General features: G+C 42.4%; 1 protein-coding gene across 8 annotated transcripts in view; it reads right to left on the bottom strand.

Moving 5' to 3' along the window:
- The window catches only part of PCNT (pericentrin), a 239,033-nt gene that overhangs the window by 16,339 nt on the left and 204,891 nt on the right, over positions 1 to 17,803 (bottom strand). For 7 of the 8 annotated variants that reach the window (XM_048868996.2, XM_075118197.1, XM_048868999.2 and 4 more), the window contains 4 exons: positions 9,994 to 10,710; positions 7,678 to 7,955; positions 7,165 to 7,267; positions 574 to 744 (listed from right to left, as the gene is read on the bottom strand). In XM_048868996.2, the coding sequence (XP_048724953.2) occupies positions 574 to 744; positions 7,165 to 7,267; positions 7,678 to 7,955; positions 9,994 to 10,710 (1,269 nt within the window). The remainder of the gene's footprint in view (positions 1 to 573; positions 745 to 7,164; positions 7,268 to 7,677; positions 7,956 to 9,993; positions 10,711 to 17,803) is intronic. The other variant, XM_048869001.2, reaches the window with a different exon arrangement.

Genomic DNA, 17,803 nt, shown 5'->3' on the forward strand with positions numbered 1-17,803 from the left:
TCTGAGAGCAGTTATTCTCATCTCATATGGTCACTCTCATCTCTTGTGGGAATGAGTTCCCTGCTCCAGGTCCAGCTCCAGTGAAAGATCAGTCCCTTGTGCTCACAAGCGTCATTTTATTGGTTAACCCTTCCAGGGTTGGAATGGAAGTGTAACTATCACAATAGGGTATGGCAACAAAGGGTGGGGAAATCTCTCAGGTAACTAGGTCAAATCCTTTGGAGCCTATGTTCAACAAAAAAGCAGGGCATAGAATAGGGTATCAAGGTGACATGCTGACAGTGATCTATGTTACTTGGCAGATGAGCTGCTGTTTGTGCAGATTTAAGCTTTATCAGTATGCATAGCATTATTTCTCAATAATCAATTAATATACCATCACACTTCGAACAATGAAGGGCACTGCATATCTGATGAACAGAAAACCCCAATACGTACTGGACCATGCAGGTCTAGTATATTGGTATTTTATTAGCATCAGGCCAGCAGGTAGTTGCCTTCAGTCTCCTGCCGTGTATACAGCTATGCGACAGCAAAGAGAAAAATATAAATCAAATAAAAATGAATATATACCTGTCTGTTACCAATTCCCCTATGATGCTGCTGCTGAAGATTCTTCTCAAATTGACAAATTGCTGCTCTTAATTCTAATTTCTCCTCTGTCAGTGTTGTTACAGACTTTGTAAGTTCTCCATTTTCTTTCAGCAACAAGTCTACCAGAGAAACTGAACCTTGCAGTGGTTTCTTTTTAAAAAAATTGGGGAAAAACAAATTTGAGTTCTACTAACATTTATAGCTTCACCAAGCAATAAAACAGACTGCAGTAATTTTCATTTTTAAACTTTACAGTAGAAGGAGGCAAAGCATAAATTGCTGCTCTCCTCTATAAAAAACACAGTTGAGAAACCACTAAACCAGCCATTTTATAGAGCTGGTAGAAACCATCCAAAGATCAACTTTTTGACAATTTGACAGGAGAAAACTGGAAAAAAGATAAACAAAATTTGTGTGAATTTTTGAAAGGTTCCGACCAGTTACAGAGATTGTCAGATGTATTTATTGTGAAAAGTGTCAATGAAATTTAAAAAAAAATAGTAAAAATGTTTTAAAAAAGTTCACATTTTTCCACTAGCTCTACTATTCAAGCACTTAAAATAAAAATATGACTATAAAACAAAATGCAGCAAAACTGAAGTATTAAAATTAATTAGAAAAAGCTTATAAATGATACCTTTGTTCTCTTACAATGTTATTTTTTAAAAACAGTATTACATTGTTGTCTAGCAATCATTGAGTCAGAGTTTCAGGCCAGAAGGGCACACCAGATCTAGTCTTACCTCTTATATAGCATAGGCAATCACCCACACACTATACCCAACAATCAAAATGGGCCAAAGCTGCCATATACACAATAAACAATTTTATACTGACTTTTAAAATTATATACTGCATTGTGGTGTACCTGGAATTTTCAAATTCAAATAACTATGTAGATCCGTTTATTTAAAATGTACACTATTGCAACTTCCTTATTTCTTTGAAAAACAAGCCACAAGAAAATTAGAGGCAAAGAACTTCATTATAACACTACTATGGTCATTCGTGTACATGAGGTACACAAAAAAAACTTTTTTCGGGGGGTGCAGTGAGGGGGGAGATCAATGCAACATGGATCTCTAAGGGAGAATTGTGCCCCTAGGCAAACTAAACTCTTTGGGCCAGATCATCAACTGGTGTAAGTCATTGTAGATCATTTTGGAGCCAGTTATTATTTACTCTAAGGTCACTTTAGCATGACCTGGCGGAATAAAGGAGGCTTAAAACGGGAATAAATTATATTTATACCTATTGTAAGGCTGCTTTAAACAGAGAGAGGCATAAAGACGTCTTCATATGAGAATCAAGCCTACTGATTACAATGGAGTTTTGCTGATATACAGCAGCTGAAGATATGGCTTGGTTTACACAACAAAGATATATTGGTATAGCTATGGCATTATGAAGTGTAGTAACAGGATTACTATAGAAGACACAGGAGGTAACTGTTCTGCTTGACTTCACACTGGTTAAGTCTCACCTCGAGTAGCGTGTCCAGTTTTGAGCACCACACCAAGAAAGATGCGGACAAACTGGAAAGAGTCCCAAGAAGAGCAACATGAATGATAAAAGGCTTAGAAAACATGACTTAGGACAAGGGTTCTCAACCTTTTCCTTTCTGAGGCCCCCCTGACAATGCTACAAAAACTCCAAGGCCTAACTGTGCCACAACGACGGTTTTTCTGCATATCCCAGAGATTAAAAGCTGAATTAAATGGATTGTTATACAGTTACACACACACACAAAATATATAAAAAAGACAATATAGGCACAAAAATAAACTGAATATTATTTTTATTTACTCAGTGTGAAACTTCTTGTCACTGATCAACAATTCTGTCAAGATGTGGGCATATCTTTGACAAGCACACGCACATCTCATGGTCAATGTTCATCTTGGTTCGGTGCTTTGTTTTCATTGATATCATGGCTGAAAATCCAGCTTCGCATATGTAGGTGGTACTAAAGAGGATCAAAATTTTCAGTGCTGCAGAAGCAGCAGTGATGTACTCATTGGAACACTCACACCAAAATTTCTCCAGCGGCATTTCTTTGAACTTGGTTCTGAGGGAGCTGTCTGATGAAATGTCAATGAACTCGTCTAACAATTTTGATGGAACATCGGATGGAAGCTTAGCTTCAATGTTCTCACTGAAAGGGTTTGTAGTCCACGTCTGTAGCACCTTGTTGCTGTTGTGAGTTTGGGAAAATAAGCATTACATTTGTTAAGCAGACCAGACAGATGTGCTGCTAGCTGAGGTTTAATTACATCAAAGTCCATGTTTTGTTCCTGAATGAAAGAATGTAAGAGCTCAAACAGATCACTAGTGCCCCCACAGACACGAACTTTCCAGAGTTGTAGTTTTCTTTTGAATGCCTCAATTCTTTCATGCTGGGCAATAAAATTAGTGTTCCCACATTGCATAGCTTTATTCAGCTTATTCATTTCACTGAATATGTCTGCGAGATAACCCAGTTTTGCCAGCCACACATCATCTTTCAGCACTTTGGCAAATTCAGTTTTCATATCAACTAAGAAAGTACATAACTCTTCCTTGAGATTAAATATACAGGCAAGCATTCTGCCTCGAGATAGCTATCTCACCTCTGTATGCATGAGCAAGAAAAGGTACTCTGCACCCACTTCCTCACAAAGTGCAGGAAAACACCTGGAGTTTGTTGCTCTGGATTTAATAAAATTAACAAGCATTCTTCTGAAGACCTGGTTCAATATCTTTTCCAGCAAGCGCTTCTCGGTGTAAAAAGCAGTGTGTCCAAATAGCACGAGGTGCAACGACTTTTACTTTGCACAACACCAGAATGCTTTGCAGTCATTGCTGTGGCTCCATCAGTGCAGACCCTAGTGCAATTAGTCCAGCTGATTTCTGCTGAAATCATAAAATCATCTAACAGTTTGAAAATGTCGTCTGACTTTGTTGTTGTCTTGAGCTCTTTGAGGAACAAAAAGTCTTCCTTTATTTCTTTATTCCACACATACCAAACATAGGCAAGTAAATGGGACATTTTTGAAATGTCTGTGGATTCATTTAGTTGTATAGCAAAATCATTTTGTCACACAGCCAATCAATACACTGAGAAATTAAGTCTTTTGACATAAAAATGATCTGTCGTCTGACAGTGTCATTAGACGTTGGTATTTTTGTCAGTATCTTGGCCTTCTCCTCTCCAAACACTTCCTTTGTTACTTCAATAACACCTGGCATCAAAATCTCAGCAATCATAAGTGATTTTTTTGGTTTTGCAATTTTCTGCACCACTATGTAGGATGACCTTAAAAGCTTTTTATCTGCAGTAGTTGTGGATTTCATTACTGCTTTAGTACCAAGCAGTTCCTTGGCCTTTCACTCAAAAAATGAACAGTGCTTATCCTTATAGAGTTCATGTTTTGTAATTAAATATCTCTGTAATTTGGAGGGTTTCAAACATTCAATGGACAATACTTGTGCACAAATTACACACTGCGGTTGAGGTATACCTCCATTTCTGGAACAAATAAAACCAAAATTCAAATAGCTGTCTTCAGACTTCCTAAATTTTGTGAGGTTAATAGCGGCTTTATGTTTCTTATTCACATCACCTCCTTGATGTTCTTCAGGCACTATGGTGGTTGAACTTGTTGAAGGAAGTTCCGCACCACTGTCCTGTGGATTTAGTTGTTTTGAAGCTGATGGTCAAATTAAAAATTTATCCATTTATCTGATATTATTTACACTTACAATTTTTTTTTCCTGTGCTGTGGAACTTGTCCTGCTCCTGTTGAACTAGTTCCTTTACAACCAGTAAAGGGAGCTAGTTAACTTGCAATGCTCGCGTCAAACTCACTGGGCCAAGGGCAGAAACCAAGGAGTGAGCCCTTGCATGCAAAGTCTCTGTGGGCAGAGCCAGAGCTGGGCCAGAAGGCCTTAAGGCTCACCGGGCAGGCTGGGTGATCCCCACCTCAGGGGCTGACCCAGAAGTCTGAGCCCCGACCTTCCATGCAGGAAGGTGGGGCTTGAGCTTCAGCCCACTGGGGGGCAGGGCTTCAGCCCCCGGCTAGCTTCAGCATGGTCACTGGGTCTCAGATTCAGCCCTGGCTCCCAGCTTTTGCCCTGTGGGGGCATGCAGGCTCTGGGTTTCAGCCACAGCTCCCAGCTTCAGCCCACGGCACCGTGGCTTCAGCCCCACGGCAGCACTGGGGCTCAGAGTTTCAGCCCACAGCTCCCGGCCGCTGCCCCTCCCCTTCCCCCTCTCCCTCCACAGCACCAGGGCTTGAGGCTTCAGCCCCATGGCGGCACCGGGACTCAGGGATTTAGTACGGGGCTTAGGGTTGCAATCCTGCAGCTCCCAGCTGCTGCAAGCCCCGCCGCAGGCTTTGGGGATCCAGGCTTCAGCCGTGGGACCCCACAGACCACTGACCTATGAGGAACTGTTAAAAAACATGACATATTTAGTCTTGAGAAAAGAACAATGAGGGGAGACCTGATGATAGTCTTCAAATGTGTTGAGGGCTTTTATAAAGAGAATGGTGATCAACTGTTCTTCATGTCCACTGAAGATAAGACAAGTAGTAATGTGCTTAATCTCCTGCTGATATAAGGAAACTATCCTTATAGTTAGAAAGATTTAAAGTATTAGAATAGCTTCCAAAGAAGGTTGTGGAATCCACATCACTGGATGTTTTTAAGAAGAGGTTGGACCTACATCTGTCAGGGATGGCCTAGGCACACTTGGTCCTGCCACAGTGCAGGGGGCTGGACAAGCTGGCCTCTAGAAGTCCCTTCCAGTCCTCCATTTTTATGATTCTATGACTGTCTCATGGACCACTCTCCTTCCATTCACAATCACACATTCCACCTACCTTCCAATTATCATCAACAACATCCCTTTGACAACTACAGCAATTACTCACTTGAAAAGTAGTAAAAGGAAAGTACTTTGGATTTTTTGTTTCTTTTAATGCGATTGCGCAGTTGGAAACAATGAGAATTGGCATTAGGTGACCAGCTCTTCATGGAGAAACAGCAAGTTTTCTTCTCAGACTGTGCTCTGTAGCACCAGTCTAATTATAAAAACCGCACTCAGAGATTTTGAGTCAGAGGGATAGGTTCTCAAAAGTCATCTTCAAATATTTCTCACGAGGTTTTTCTAAGAGCATGTTATTGAAAGACTGGTAAAGGCAGGCTACAGCCACAAAGCCAAGATTAGGCTTTTTAGTTTAAAGCAGTTAAGAAAGGCTGGGCAGGTTGGGTTTAGGGGATCTCTTTTTCCATTTACATGGAACTGGATTGAAATACGACTTAGGGAAAGGACCTTAATGACAGGGCAATGTTTTTGGAAGATTTTAAAGCTATATTTAGTTTGAGACATATTTTTGTACCCAGTAAATTCTTCTGCACTAGGTAATTTGGGTCTTGGACTATTCCTAGACTGTCTACAATATCCAAAATATGATGGATGCTTCAATTAAAATCTCCTTCCTGTGACTTCAAGCCACACCTGTGCTTTTCGAAAACTACTGAAAAGTTTGCTAAAAGGTAAATCTGTCTCTGGATGCCTACACAACAGGACGCAACATGTGCCACAGGGGAAAAAAACCTGCCTGACTAAAGAAGCAGCCTTTGCAATAGCAATGACAGTAAGAATCTAAGATGAACACACATCAACACAACAAAGGTAAGATAAGAAGTCAGGAGTGGGCACAGGGGCCAAATCCAGCCCTTCAGATGTTTTAATCTGGCCCTCAAGCTCCCGACGGGGATCAGGGTCCAAGGTTTGCCCCGCTCCTGTGCTCCAGCCGGGGAGTGGGGTTGAGGGCTTGCCCCACTCCATACGTGCCGTGGCTCCGCATGGCTCCTGGAAACAGCAGCATGTCCCCCCTCCAGCTCCTATGCGTATGGGCAACCAAGGGGGTTTTGCACGCTGCCCCCGCCCCAAGTGCCGCCCCCACAGTTCCCATTGGCCAGGAATTGTGACCAATGGGAGCTGAAGGGGCGGCACCTGCGGACAGGGTAGCATGCAGAGGCGCCTGGCCATGCCTCCACATAGGAGCTGGAAGGGGGACATGCCACTGCTTCCAGGAACTGCTTGAGGTAAGAACCAGCCGGAGACTGAACCCCTGACCCCCTCCCGCACCCCGACCCCCTGCCCCAGCCCTGATCCCCCTCCTGCCCTCCACACCCCTCATCTTCAGCCCCACCCCAGAGCTCGCACTCCCAGCCAGAGCCCTCCCCCACCCCAACCCTCTGTCCCAGCCCAGAGCCCCCTCCTGATCCCTGAACTCCCCATTTCTGACCCCAGCCAGAGCCCTCACCCTAACCCCCAATTTTGTGAGCATTCATGGCCCGCCATACAATTTCCATACCCAGACGTGGCCCTTAGACCAAAAAGTTTGCCCACCCCTGTAATAAATACTAAACTGTTTCCCCTCCCTGCTCCAATGCCCAAGGGAAGGGAGGAGCTAGTTTCCTTTGGAAGTTGTACAAAGTTGCAGTTTACATGTAAAATTGCAACCAAAAGCAGAAATAGAAGTATATTAGAATAAAACATATATATGTTGTCTCCCTTACCAGAGGGTTAGAAGAAGTCAATAACTCCGATTTCAGCTCCTTTAAAGTATGCAGTAAAGATGCTATAGCTTCATCATTTGATGCAGACCAATCATTAACTGTTCTGTTAAATACAAATTATAATGTTTTCAGTAAGTGGCTTTGTTTGCTGTTATTTTAGATAAGACTATAACATTAATTATAACTTTTTACTAGAGTGAGCTTTTTACTTCTGGAACTTTAGAGGCATAATTTAATTGTGGTGGGCTGAGAGCAGCAAGGTTTCTTAACTTCTAGGGTGGAAATTCAAAATAGTGCCAGATATGGTTTTAGCCCACAGGCCTATAGTTTGAAACTCAAGTCTCTATTGTGCAAACTCAGAGAAGTGAGAAATCCTATTAAGAAATATAAGAATTGACATACTGGATCAGACCAGTGATGCAGATAGTCCAGCAGCCTGTCTCCAACTGTGGCCAGTGCAAGCTACTTCAAAGAACAATAGCTTAAAATAATTTAAATATTCTTACTACTCACTTGTCTACAGTTTTATATATGAACTCATTTAGGTGGACAGCAGCAAAAAGCAATTGTTGCCTTATCTTCTCTAGTTGCTGCTGCTGCAGGTGCAATGCTTCAGTCTCGGTTGCTAAGGACAAGTTAGCATTATAATCATTTTTTACAGGACATGAAGAAAGCTCTTGCTGACTTTTATGAGAGGCAAGATTTCGTTCTTGTTCCTCTAATTCTGCTAGTGTCTGCTGGAGCTCCTTGATTCTGTGTTCATCCCTCTGATGTTGCAACTCCAATTCATGCTATTGGAATAAGAATAAGTCGTCATCGATAATTTACATGTACAGACTGCCAGTAAACACCACACTCAGAGATATTACTAAGTAACAACCACAGCTCTCCCTGAGATGTGTACCCTTGCTGATAGAACTATGTAGAACAAGCCTTTGAGACCAAAGAACCAGAGAATACCGCAAGGAGGAGGGTACTTGTCTAATTGTTTTCACTTAAAAAAAAAAAGTTAAAATTAAAATATTAATTTCTGCTTCAGCCCCCTGAGCATACAAATTAGAGTGAGAATTCTTCTGCCACAGACAGAAGAGAGAGAGACTTGTCCACAGACAATTCTGGCATCAGAACAGTCCCCTCAACACTGCCTGGCCCTCAAAGCTCCTGCTCATCTACCTCTGAACCAGCAGCTTCCATTCTCTGCCTCTGATGGTCGCTGTCCTTCCCAAAGACAGGGAGGTTGTGCATAAAATGTGCAACAGGGCTCTCTCAGGCAGAAGCTGGGATATTTTGCCCCTCCTGCCCTCGGCTCACTTCTCCATACACAAGGGCTGAACCTCAGAGCCCTTTCCCATTCAAAAACTGCTCAGGAGCAAGATCAGGCCCTTGTTCATTGCAACTGCATTCCAGGCAATGCACATGACCTACTATGAGAACCAGTGCACTGTGCTACATTCAGGTATGCTCCCTCCGCACTCTATCATAGCAAACAAAGCCTCAGGAGCAGCTGCTGCACAAGGATCATGCTCAAGGGGTCATTTTTCCTGTAACCCCCTTATAGCCACTCCATGTCCCTTCATCTCCTTTCTCTGACAAGGACAAAGAAGAAAAATCTTACTGTGGTAAACACTCCTGAAAACAGCCCTGTCAAGAGCAGGCACAGCCTGTACTTACACTCCTCTACCCCTAAGAGATTTTCCAGAAGGAGGCAGGGTCACAAAGACAAGTCCCACAACAGTGTTTCACTTCAACAGAGGAACTCCCCAGCCACAAAAACAAAACAAAAAACACCCAACAAAAAAATCAGTACACACACACACACTCCCTTGTTTTCCTAGTCCTGCTGGAGACAGCAATCACAGCCTAGAAACCAAGGAGAGAAATGTCTATCTGAAGAGAGAAGAGTACTCTGAGGATGGAACGGATAATGATGAACCTGAGCAAGTCACTCTTGCACTTCAGCACAGAGGACTTCTACTTTTTAAATTGACACTCTCCAAGACTCTGGATTGATCAGCAGAGGAGAAATGTGGCCAACATTAGATGCCTTTTCCACTCCAAGGATGAAGGTCCCATCCCCACGCTCCCCCATGTGACCAGGTTTGCTCAACATCATCAAGAAACCCTGTGGCCAAATGGATAACATACTACCCAAACCCAAGGCAATTCACAAACAGCATAGGTTGCCCAAATATGTCTTGAGAAATGGGGAACTGTCCCTAAGGTGGGCTTTTAAGTGACTTCCAAAGTAAGAGACTTCTATGTACCATACACAGGGCTGCGTAGAGAATGGAAATTCCATTTCACTGGGAATTCTGAGGTTTCGAAATTTGTTTTCATTCCGATTTGAAACAAAACCCAAACATTTCAAAATTCTTCACAAAAGAAAATTCATCCCAGAAATTCATTTCAGATCAAAATATTTCATTTCAACAAAATCAAAACATTTCACTGTGATTTCAACTCTTATTTTATACTACAATATATATGAATATACAAAATAAAAATTCAAAACAAATTTGCTTCAAAAGGAAAAATCAGAATGAAATGTTTGACAAGGTCCAAATGGGATACTGTTGGAACTTTTCTCCTTTTTTCTGTGAAACAAACTGTTGATCTTTAACACAATTTCACAAAGCATTTTGATTTCAACAGAACTGCATTTTCTGATGGAAAATGGCTCCCTCAAAGGTTTTCCAACCAGTTCCACAAATGAAATACTTGACAAGCTCTAGTAAATAATATAGTCTACATACTGTGATCTACTATATGGTATAGCAAAATTATCTGGCTATTTCAATATAATGGCGGATTTGAAATTGAAAATCTCACCAGTCTCTCTCTGTCTTTCTGCCATTCCTTCCGTTTCTCAAATTCTTCCTTTTCTTCTTGTCGTCTCTCTTTTTCCCTTTCTTCCTTCTTGCTTTTCTCCTGTTCTTTCATTGACCTGAAAAGTGTCTGCAATTGTTCCCAATCAACTTTCAGTTTTGCCTCTCTTTCCCTCTGTATCTCCAAGGAGCAGATTACCTCCTGTTTTTGACTCTGAAGAGACTCCAATGTAGCTCGTAACTTGGTACTGACTTCTCTTTCCTTTTGTGTTTCTTCACAACACATTTGTACCTCAGCTTCTAGCTGTCTCTTAGATTGAATGGCTTGCTGGTGTGTCTTCTCAATTATAGCAGCTAGCTCCATAGCACGGGATCGCTCTTCATCCAACTGAGCCTGCAGTTCTTGCACAAAGGTTTGTTCCAGCAATGATTCTTTATGCTTACAAGAAGAATCTTCATTTACTCTCATACTCAGTTGTTCTGTCAAAACACGTTCATGGTTCAAGGCATTCAAAAGCTCCAAGGAGTGATTCTTCTCCACCTCCAAATTTCTCTGTAGCTCTGTCAGTTTGTTTCGTTCTTGGGACAGTAAAGCCTCACATCGAGAGTGTTCAATTTGAAGTTCCTTACGGAGATTATTATTTGCTGATTTTTCATGCTCTAAAGCCACTGACATTTGATTATTCTGAATAAATTGCAATTCCAAGGCAGCCTGCAATTCCTATTCAAGAGAGGTACACATATTAACATTATAACACAAATGCTTATTTGCAGGCTACGCAGACTCTCTAATGTAACATTTATACATTGCATTTATTTATTGCATTTAAAACAAATTAAGAAGCAATTAGAATAATTTACTATTAAACAATTAAAATCTAGACAAAGGACATTTTCCAATGCTTAATGACGTACTAGGCATTCAGGCTAGATTGAGGAGCATCACACCTGGTGATTAATTCCAGAAACACACTTTTTCCTCTTCAGACTAAAGAGTTATAAAATGAGAGCACAGACATTTACAAATATTTTAATGGGTGACAGTTCCTACAGTAGCCAATCAGATTGCCTAAATGACATTGGCAGTGGATATAGGCTGGGTTGATCTTCATTGTGGAAGATTTAAAAAAAACAAGAACACCCCAGATGAGGTTCTGCTCCTAGGGCAGGAGAGTCCTTGGACTTCACAGCTTCTGGTGGTTAAGAAAGCTAGCACTCCGAAAATAGTAAATATACGTGAATCCTTTCTTGTAAGTCAACCTCTTAGTCAGTGCATCTCTCATAGCCGTTCCTGCAGAAGAGTGAGGAAGTTTAGGTCAGGGTAGTTTTGTTCTTCTTTTGTCTTGGCCAATATGGCCTCTTCTTTTCTCTGCTTCAACATGTTTTTTATAAGATCCTTGTGGAGGCTTTGGGATGACAACCCCACATCTATCCCCATGGCAGAAAAAGAACCCCCACCCCGAAAACAATGTAAATAAAGAGACAGATCCAAAAGGAAACTCAGACAAGACGGAATTAAAAACATATGAGCTATCTATATAAGGTGACTTACTGAGAAAAACAGGTGAGTATTGTTTTTGAGAGGTGATTCCTGTGTTTTTCTAGGTTTCAGAGTAACAGCCGTGTTAGTCTGTATTCGCAAAAAGAAAAGGAGGACTTGTGGCACCTTAGAGACTAATCATGCTCAAATAAATTGGTTAGTCTCTAAGGTGCCACAAGTCCTCCTTTTCTTTTTGTGTTTTTCTAATTTGGCTCAGGCCTACCAGAAGCAAACACTTATTTACACAAATATAGAGGACAATTATTTCTAAGAGAAAAGGAAGAATATTCTGCAGCAGCAATTAACAAGCAACAACTCCTGTTAACTTGGGAGAAAGTAGGAGGAACTAATTACAGACAAGTGCTGACTTTTATAGCTCAACAAGTTGTGTCTAGCTATACCAAGACAGTACCATTATAGACTAGATGCTCTAATGTCAACCTGAAACAAATGGGAGCAGAATGCCTCTGTTCTAGCTTTGACAATTCTTTCAGTCACTTACTAGGGGCAAAGAAGGAGAAGTGGTGAACTGTTATTTACATGTGAATACTTTGTTTTTAAGACATGAAGATTCTTATAACCAGAGTTCTTTGAGCGGCTCTACATATTCCCATCTATAAGGATCGCGCTGCCTAGTGACATCTAACAGTAGACCCTTTTCCAAGCAGTGCCTGTTGGAGCACATGTATGCCCCCTCCTATCTGTCTTCTCAGTATTTTTGACTGTTCCATGGGTGAGGTTATATAAGGGGACACTTTTCCCTCTACTTCCTCAGTTCCTTCCACCGCTAACCCAGACAGACCATAATAGCACTCTGAGAAAGAGGGGAAGGTGGGTAGGAAGTGTAAATATGCAGTGTCATCTTGAAGAATCCTGGTTACAAGACAATAATGTCCATTTCTTCTTTGGGTGGCTCTACATATTTCCACTTGTAGGTAGTTTGACAAGCAGTGCTGAAAACCCGGGAGGAGGAACAGAGTCCTAATTAAATCACCACCACTCTGCCAAATTTTATATTCAATCTAGAAGCTACATTCAGAGCATAACGTTTAGTGAAAGTGTACACTGTCTTCCAGGTAGCAGCCTTGAAAATTTCCCTAATAGGAACATGTTTAAGATAAGCAAAAGATGCTGCTACTGCTCTAGAAGAATGAGACTGGACCACAGAAGGCACAGGAATTTCTGCTAATTTGTAACACTGACCTATGCACTGTTTAACCCATCTGGAAATAGTCTGAGCAGGAACACTATGACCCATATGATTCTTAGTATAAAAAACAAACAAACTAAATGATTTCCTAAAACTATTAGTTCTATCTCAGTAATATGCAAGAATCCTTCTAGCATCTGAAGTATTTAACATAGGCTCGGCCTACACTGCAATTAGACACAGGCGGCTGGCCCTGCCAGCTGACTCAGGCACACAGGGCTCAGGCTGCAGGGTTCTTTAATTACAGTGTAGACTTCGGGGCTTAGGCTCTGCAGCCTGAGCTCTTAGACCCTGGACCTGCCCACCTCGCAGGGTCCTAGAGCCCAGAAGTCTACATTGCTATTAAACAGCCCTGCAGCCCAAGCTCTGTTAGCCTGAGTGAGCTGGCATGGACCCACCATGGGTTTTTAATTGCAGTGTAAAAATACCTGCTGACTCCCACTTATTAGCATGAGGTTTCTGGGGAAAACCTGGTAAATTAGTAGTCTGATTGATAGGAAACTCAGACACTATTTTTGGTAAAAAAAAAAAACAGGGATTAGGTCTAAGAGCCACCTTATCTTTATGTAAATTCAAGTTAGCCCACAGGGTGTGCAATTCTCTCACCCTTCTGTCTGACGTTATATCAATAATGAATACCACTTTAGTAGATACATAAAATAAACATTTTGCCACGGGGTTAAAGGGTGACCTCAGGCACACACAAAACCAGATTTAGATCCCAAGGTGGGACTGGATTCCTTAAAGGAGATTAGATGTAAACCTTTATCAACCTTTTAACAGAATCATGTACAAACAGCAATGTACTGTACCATTTACTAAAACACAGTAAGCTGAAATAGCTGCTAAGGGAACTTTTAAAGAAGAATTAGATGGCCCTTCATATTTTAAGTATATTAAATATTCCAAAATACAGAGTGTGGAAGCTGAAATTGTTCCAAGCAACAAATCCAGTCCTTTTAAAATAGTAACACTTTTAAAAGGAGACAGTTTTGTAATATTAAGCAATACATTCTGTATCAACAAGGAACGAGACTAATCCAAGTCTGATAGCTCAGTCTGTCAAGGTGAATGCACTGTGGTTCTGGATGAAGGATGTTGCCTTGTTGCTGTGACAAGAGACCTGCAGACAGAGGAAGACTCATGTAAAGCCTGTATGACAGCTGAAGCAGATTTGTATGCCACCATTCTCTTGGCCAAGCTGGGGAAATCAATATAATTTTTGCCATGTCCTGACAAATCATCTTCACTGCTTCTTCAATTAATGCAAAGGGGGATGGGGGAAGCATATACAGAAGGCCCTATCCCCAGTGTAGAAAGAAGGCATCCAAGATGGACTGACTGCTCTTGACTGACCCAACACAAGAAGGTATCTTGTGCTACTTGATCCTTCATGGATCCTTCATCGGATGAAGTGAGCTGTAGCTCACGAAAGCTTATGCTCAAATAAATTTGTCAGTCTCTAAGGTGCCACAAGTCCTCCTTTTCCTTTTGCGGATACCGACTAACATGGCTGCTACTCTGAAACCTATGGTTTTAGTGTTGATACTCTCCTAGATTGCAATGTCTTAATGACTATGCAAGGCAGACTGAGACCTTCTAGTACCTCCCTTTCAATAACCAGACTGTTAGTTGAAACTGACGCCATTTGGGGTTGGAATGAAGAAAAGGACCTTGCAGGAGGATGTCCAGTCTCCATGGAAGCTGGAGTGGGGGGCTCCAATGTCAGCTCTATCAGGTCAGAGACCTTGGTTCTTGTCAGCCAATGAGGACTTATCAGTATTACCGTTGCCCGTTCTTGTTTTATTTTCAGGACCACCTTCCCCAGTAGTGGAAATGGTGGAAATTCATAAAGTATGTCCTGCAGCCAACTGTACGATTAGGCATCTATCCCCATGGATGTGGGCTTTGCCTCACTTATGAAGTATTTCAGTCTCTTTTTGTTCATATGATTTACAAACAGGTCGGCTGAAGGGTGGCTGAATGTGTGAACAATAAGGTCAAAAACCTCCTGATTCAGGCACCGCTTGGAGTTGCTGACCTTGCATCTGTTGAGTCATTTTGCCTTTTGGTTCAGGTCACCTTTGATGTGAATTGCTCTGAATGAAAGGAGGAACTGTTCCACTGACTTCTTCATTTCCGTTGCTTCCACGTGTATTGCAGGATTCCTTGCACCCCCTTAGACTGTAGTTGTATTGTCTGATTGAACCATGATGTGTTTCTCCCTCAGGGTGGGCCGGAACCTCTGCAGAGCTAGTTTGACTTCTCTCAGCTCTAGGATGTTTATGCTATGACCCTTTCCTCCTTGCTCCTGACACTCTGGGCTGTTTGGGTGAAGTGAGCTCCTGAGCCCTCCACGCTGGCATTGGTTGGAAGGACTAAAGGTTCTGGAAGGCAGATGGGCATGCCTTTGCGGACATTATTGTGGGCTGACCACCACTGTAAGAAGTTGAACACCTGTGTTCCAGGGAATGGCCCCACACCTTTAGTATGAAGGCTTCAAGACTTCTGATGTGTGATTGTGCCCATGCAGTGATCCCTATGCAAGACACCAGGAGTCCTACCAGTTGGAGACATACAGCTATGGTAGGCCTTCTGCGGCCCAGGAGCAAGAAAATAAATTCCTGGATGGAACCAGAGAATTCTTCTTGACACTGATGATGAAGCTGCTTGCCTGGAGGAGATTCAACAACTGAGATGCCACCCAGAGCACTGCTGACTGCAATGGACCTCTGATCAGAATGTAGCCCAGGAACTGGTACAGATGAGTTCTCTGCAACCTGAGTCTTGCTATTACCACCAGCAGCATCTTTGTGAAAACCCTGGAGGCCAAAGACAGGCCAAACAGGAGTGTTTGGTACTCATAATGTTTCCTGCTGTGGGCGAACCTCTGTCTGTGGTAACATGGTCTCATGGGGATATAGAGATATGCATCTGCTAGATCAACTGAAGTGAAGAAGCCCACCCAGGCCAGAAATGACACCTTAGAGGCCAGAGTCTCCATATGAAACTTTTGTTTTCTTCATCCACTTGTTGAGCCTTTTGAATCAAGAATGGCTCTGATAATTCTCATGTGCTTCTGTACCATGAAGAAAATGGAGCAGAACCTGGAGAACCTTTCTTCTGATGGAACACTGACATTCTGTACCTCAAAGCAGCACCCTGGAACCCCCATATTCATCACTATGATATCAATAGGATATGTTCTGTACGAAGTATACCTTGTGAGGTATCATTTTAGAAGTCTTGATCTGTTGAACAATAATATCCTGTTGGATTGTATGTGCTGTCATTGTATGTGAAGTTATAAGTATTGCTAGATGTGTTACTGAAATATATTGTGAGGTTGGGAATGCCCACAGGCAGCCTTTCAGTTGCAACAAAGGAGAGCCCAGACAGCATTAATGGCCCATCAAGACAACAATCCACTACTCTAGAGGCTCCTTTGAGAAGGCACATACATAATGGAGACTGCTTGACCAATGAGGATTGACTGCCCCCCATATCACAGCAAGGATGTTTCTAGCAGCTGAAAGAAAAGATAAAAAGAGAACCAGTGACATCATCACTTGGCCTCTCTCCCCCCCCCCCCCCACCCCCAACCCCATCTCAACATCTGGAAGAAAGAAACTTTGAACTGGGGAAGAGTGGTCCCAGGCTGGAAGGTGGTCCAGTCTGTGTACTGAGAAACTGTAACCTGCTTGTACCATCTTTTAGGATGAGATACTGCTTGATTCAAATCTTGCTTAGTCTGTTTAAGTTAGAATTAGACTGCAAAAATGTGTTTGCTTTTTAGGTAATCAACTTTGATCTCTATGCCTCCTACGTATGAATCACTTAAAATCTATCTTTCTGCAGTTAATAAATTTTGTTTTATATTTTACCTAAAAACATTGTGGTTTTGAGTTTAAGTGCTTGTGAAATCTCAGCTCAGGTTACAAAGGGTAGTGTATATCCATTCCACACTGAGGAATTGGCCAACTTATTAATGAGTTTATACTGTCCAAGGGAATCTTGAGCAGTGTAAGACAGTACATCTCTGGGTGCAAGGCTGGGGTGCTGGGGGAAATGGCTGGAGCCTCTATTGTTGGTTCCTGAGTGGCTGGGAGATCATTCATGTAACTCAGCTGCCTGTGGATGGCTGTGTAAGTGCAGTGCCTGCCAGAGGTTTTTATCTTGACACGAGCAATACAGTGCGAGGGACAACCCAGGCTGGTGGGTTTGGAGGGCTCAGCAGTCCCACAGTCCAGGTTGCACCCTGGGGACCTTGTCACAAACACACACTCTAACTGCCATATCCAGGAGTTTCATTGTGAATCAGATTGTGTTTTATGGGGCCACTGGAACTGGGTGACTAGATGAAGAACAGATGAGGTGGAGCCTGCAGTTCAAAGGAGTATCCGTCCGTGGCTGACTATTTCCCTGACTCACTTGTGTGTGGTCGATGAAAATCATTTATCTAGGAAATGGGAATTCCTGCCCCATAGCTTCAGGTTTGGGCAGAGGCCTGTGCAGTCTTAGTCAAAGTGCATTTTGGGTGGGCCTGAGGTCACTGAACTTTCACCACAAACCACAATTCCACTGTTGTCCATTGGGAAATCTGTTATCCCTTGGCTGGTACCTCTAGGAGGATGAGGAGCGTGTCAAAGAACAGTCTATTATTCTCTCCTCAGGGACCTTACTAGGGAGGAGAGAGACTGTCTGGATTTTGCTGCATTGTCAGCCAGCACCTTATTCAGCTTTTCTCCAAAAAGGAGGGAGCCTGTAAACTTAACATAGACCGGCTTAGAGTAGGGGAGGAGTCAGAAGATATCTCCTAGATTTTGTGTGCTTTTTCCTCTTCTGTTTAGCCCTTTAGATTAAGCTTTTTAGTGTGCTCTGGGAGCACAGAAGTTCTGCTGCGGCTTTGGTGTGGTATCTTGCAGCTAGCTTTCCTTAGCTTTCCTTTCCTTGCAGCTAGCTTTCCTTGAATGGAGCCCATTCAAGAGGTCTATGTCAGAATCCTCGCTCGCTGGGTCCCATTCCCACTGGGAGAAGGAAAAGAGGAACTCATTATCAGAACCC

The sequence above is a fragment of the Caretta caretta genome, chromosome 11 (genome assembly GCF_965140235.1).
Source record: "Caretta caretta isolate rCarCar2 chromosome 11, rCarCar1.hap1, whole genome shotgun sequence".
In the NCBI taxonomy this organism is placed as follows: domain Eukaryota; kingdom Metazoa; phylum Chordata; order Testudines; family Cheloniidae; genus Caretta; species Caretta caretta.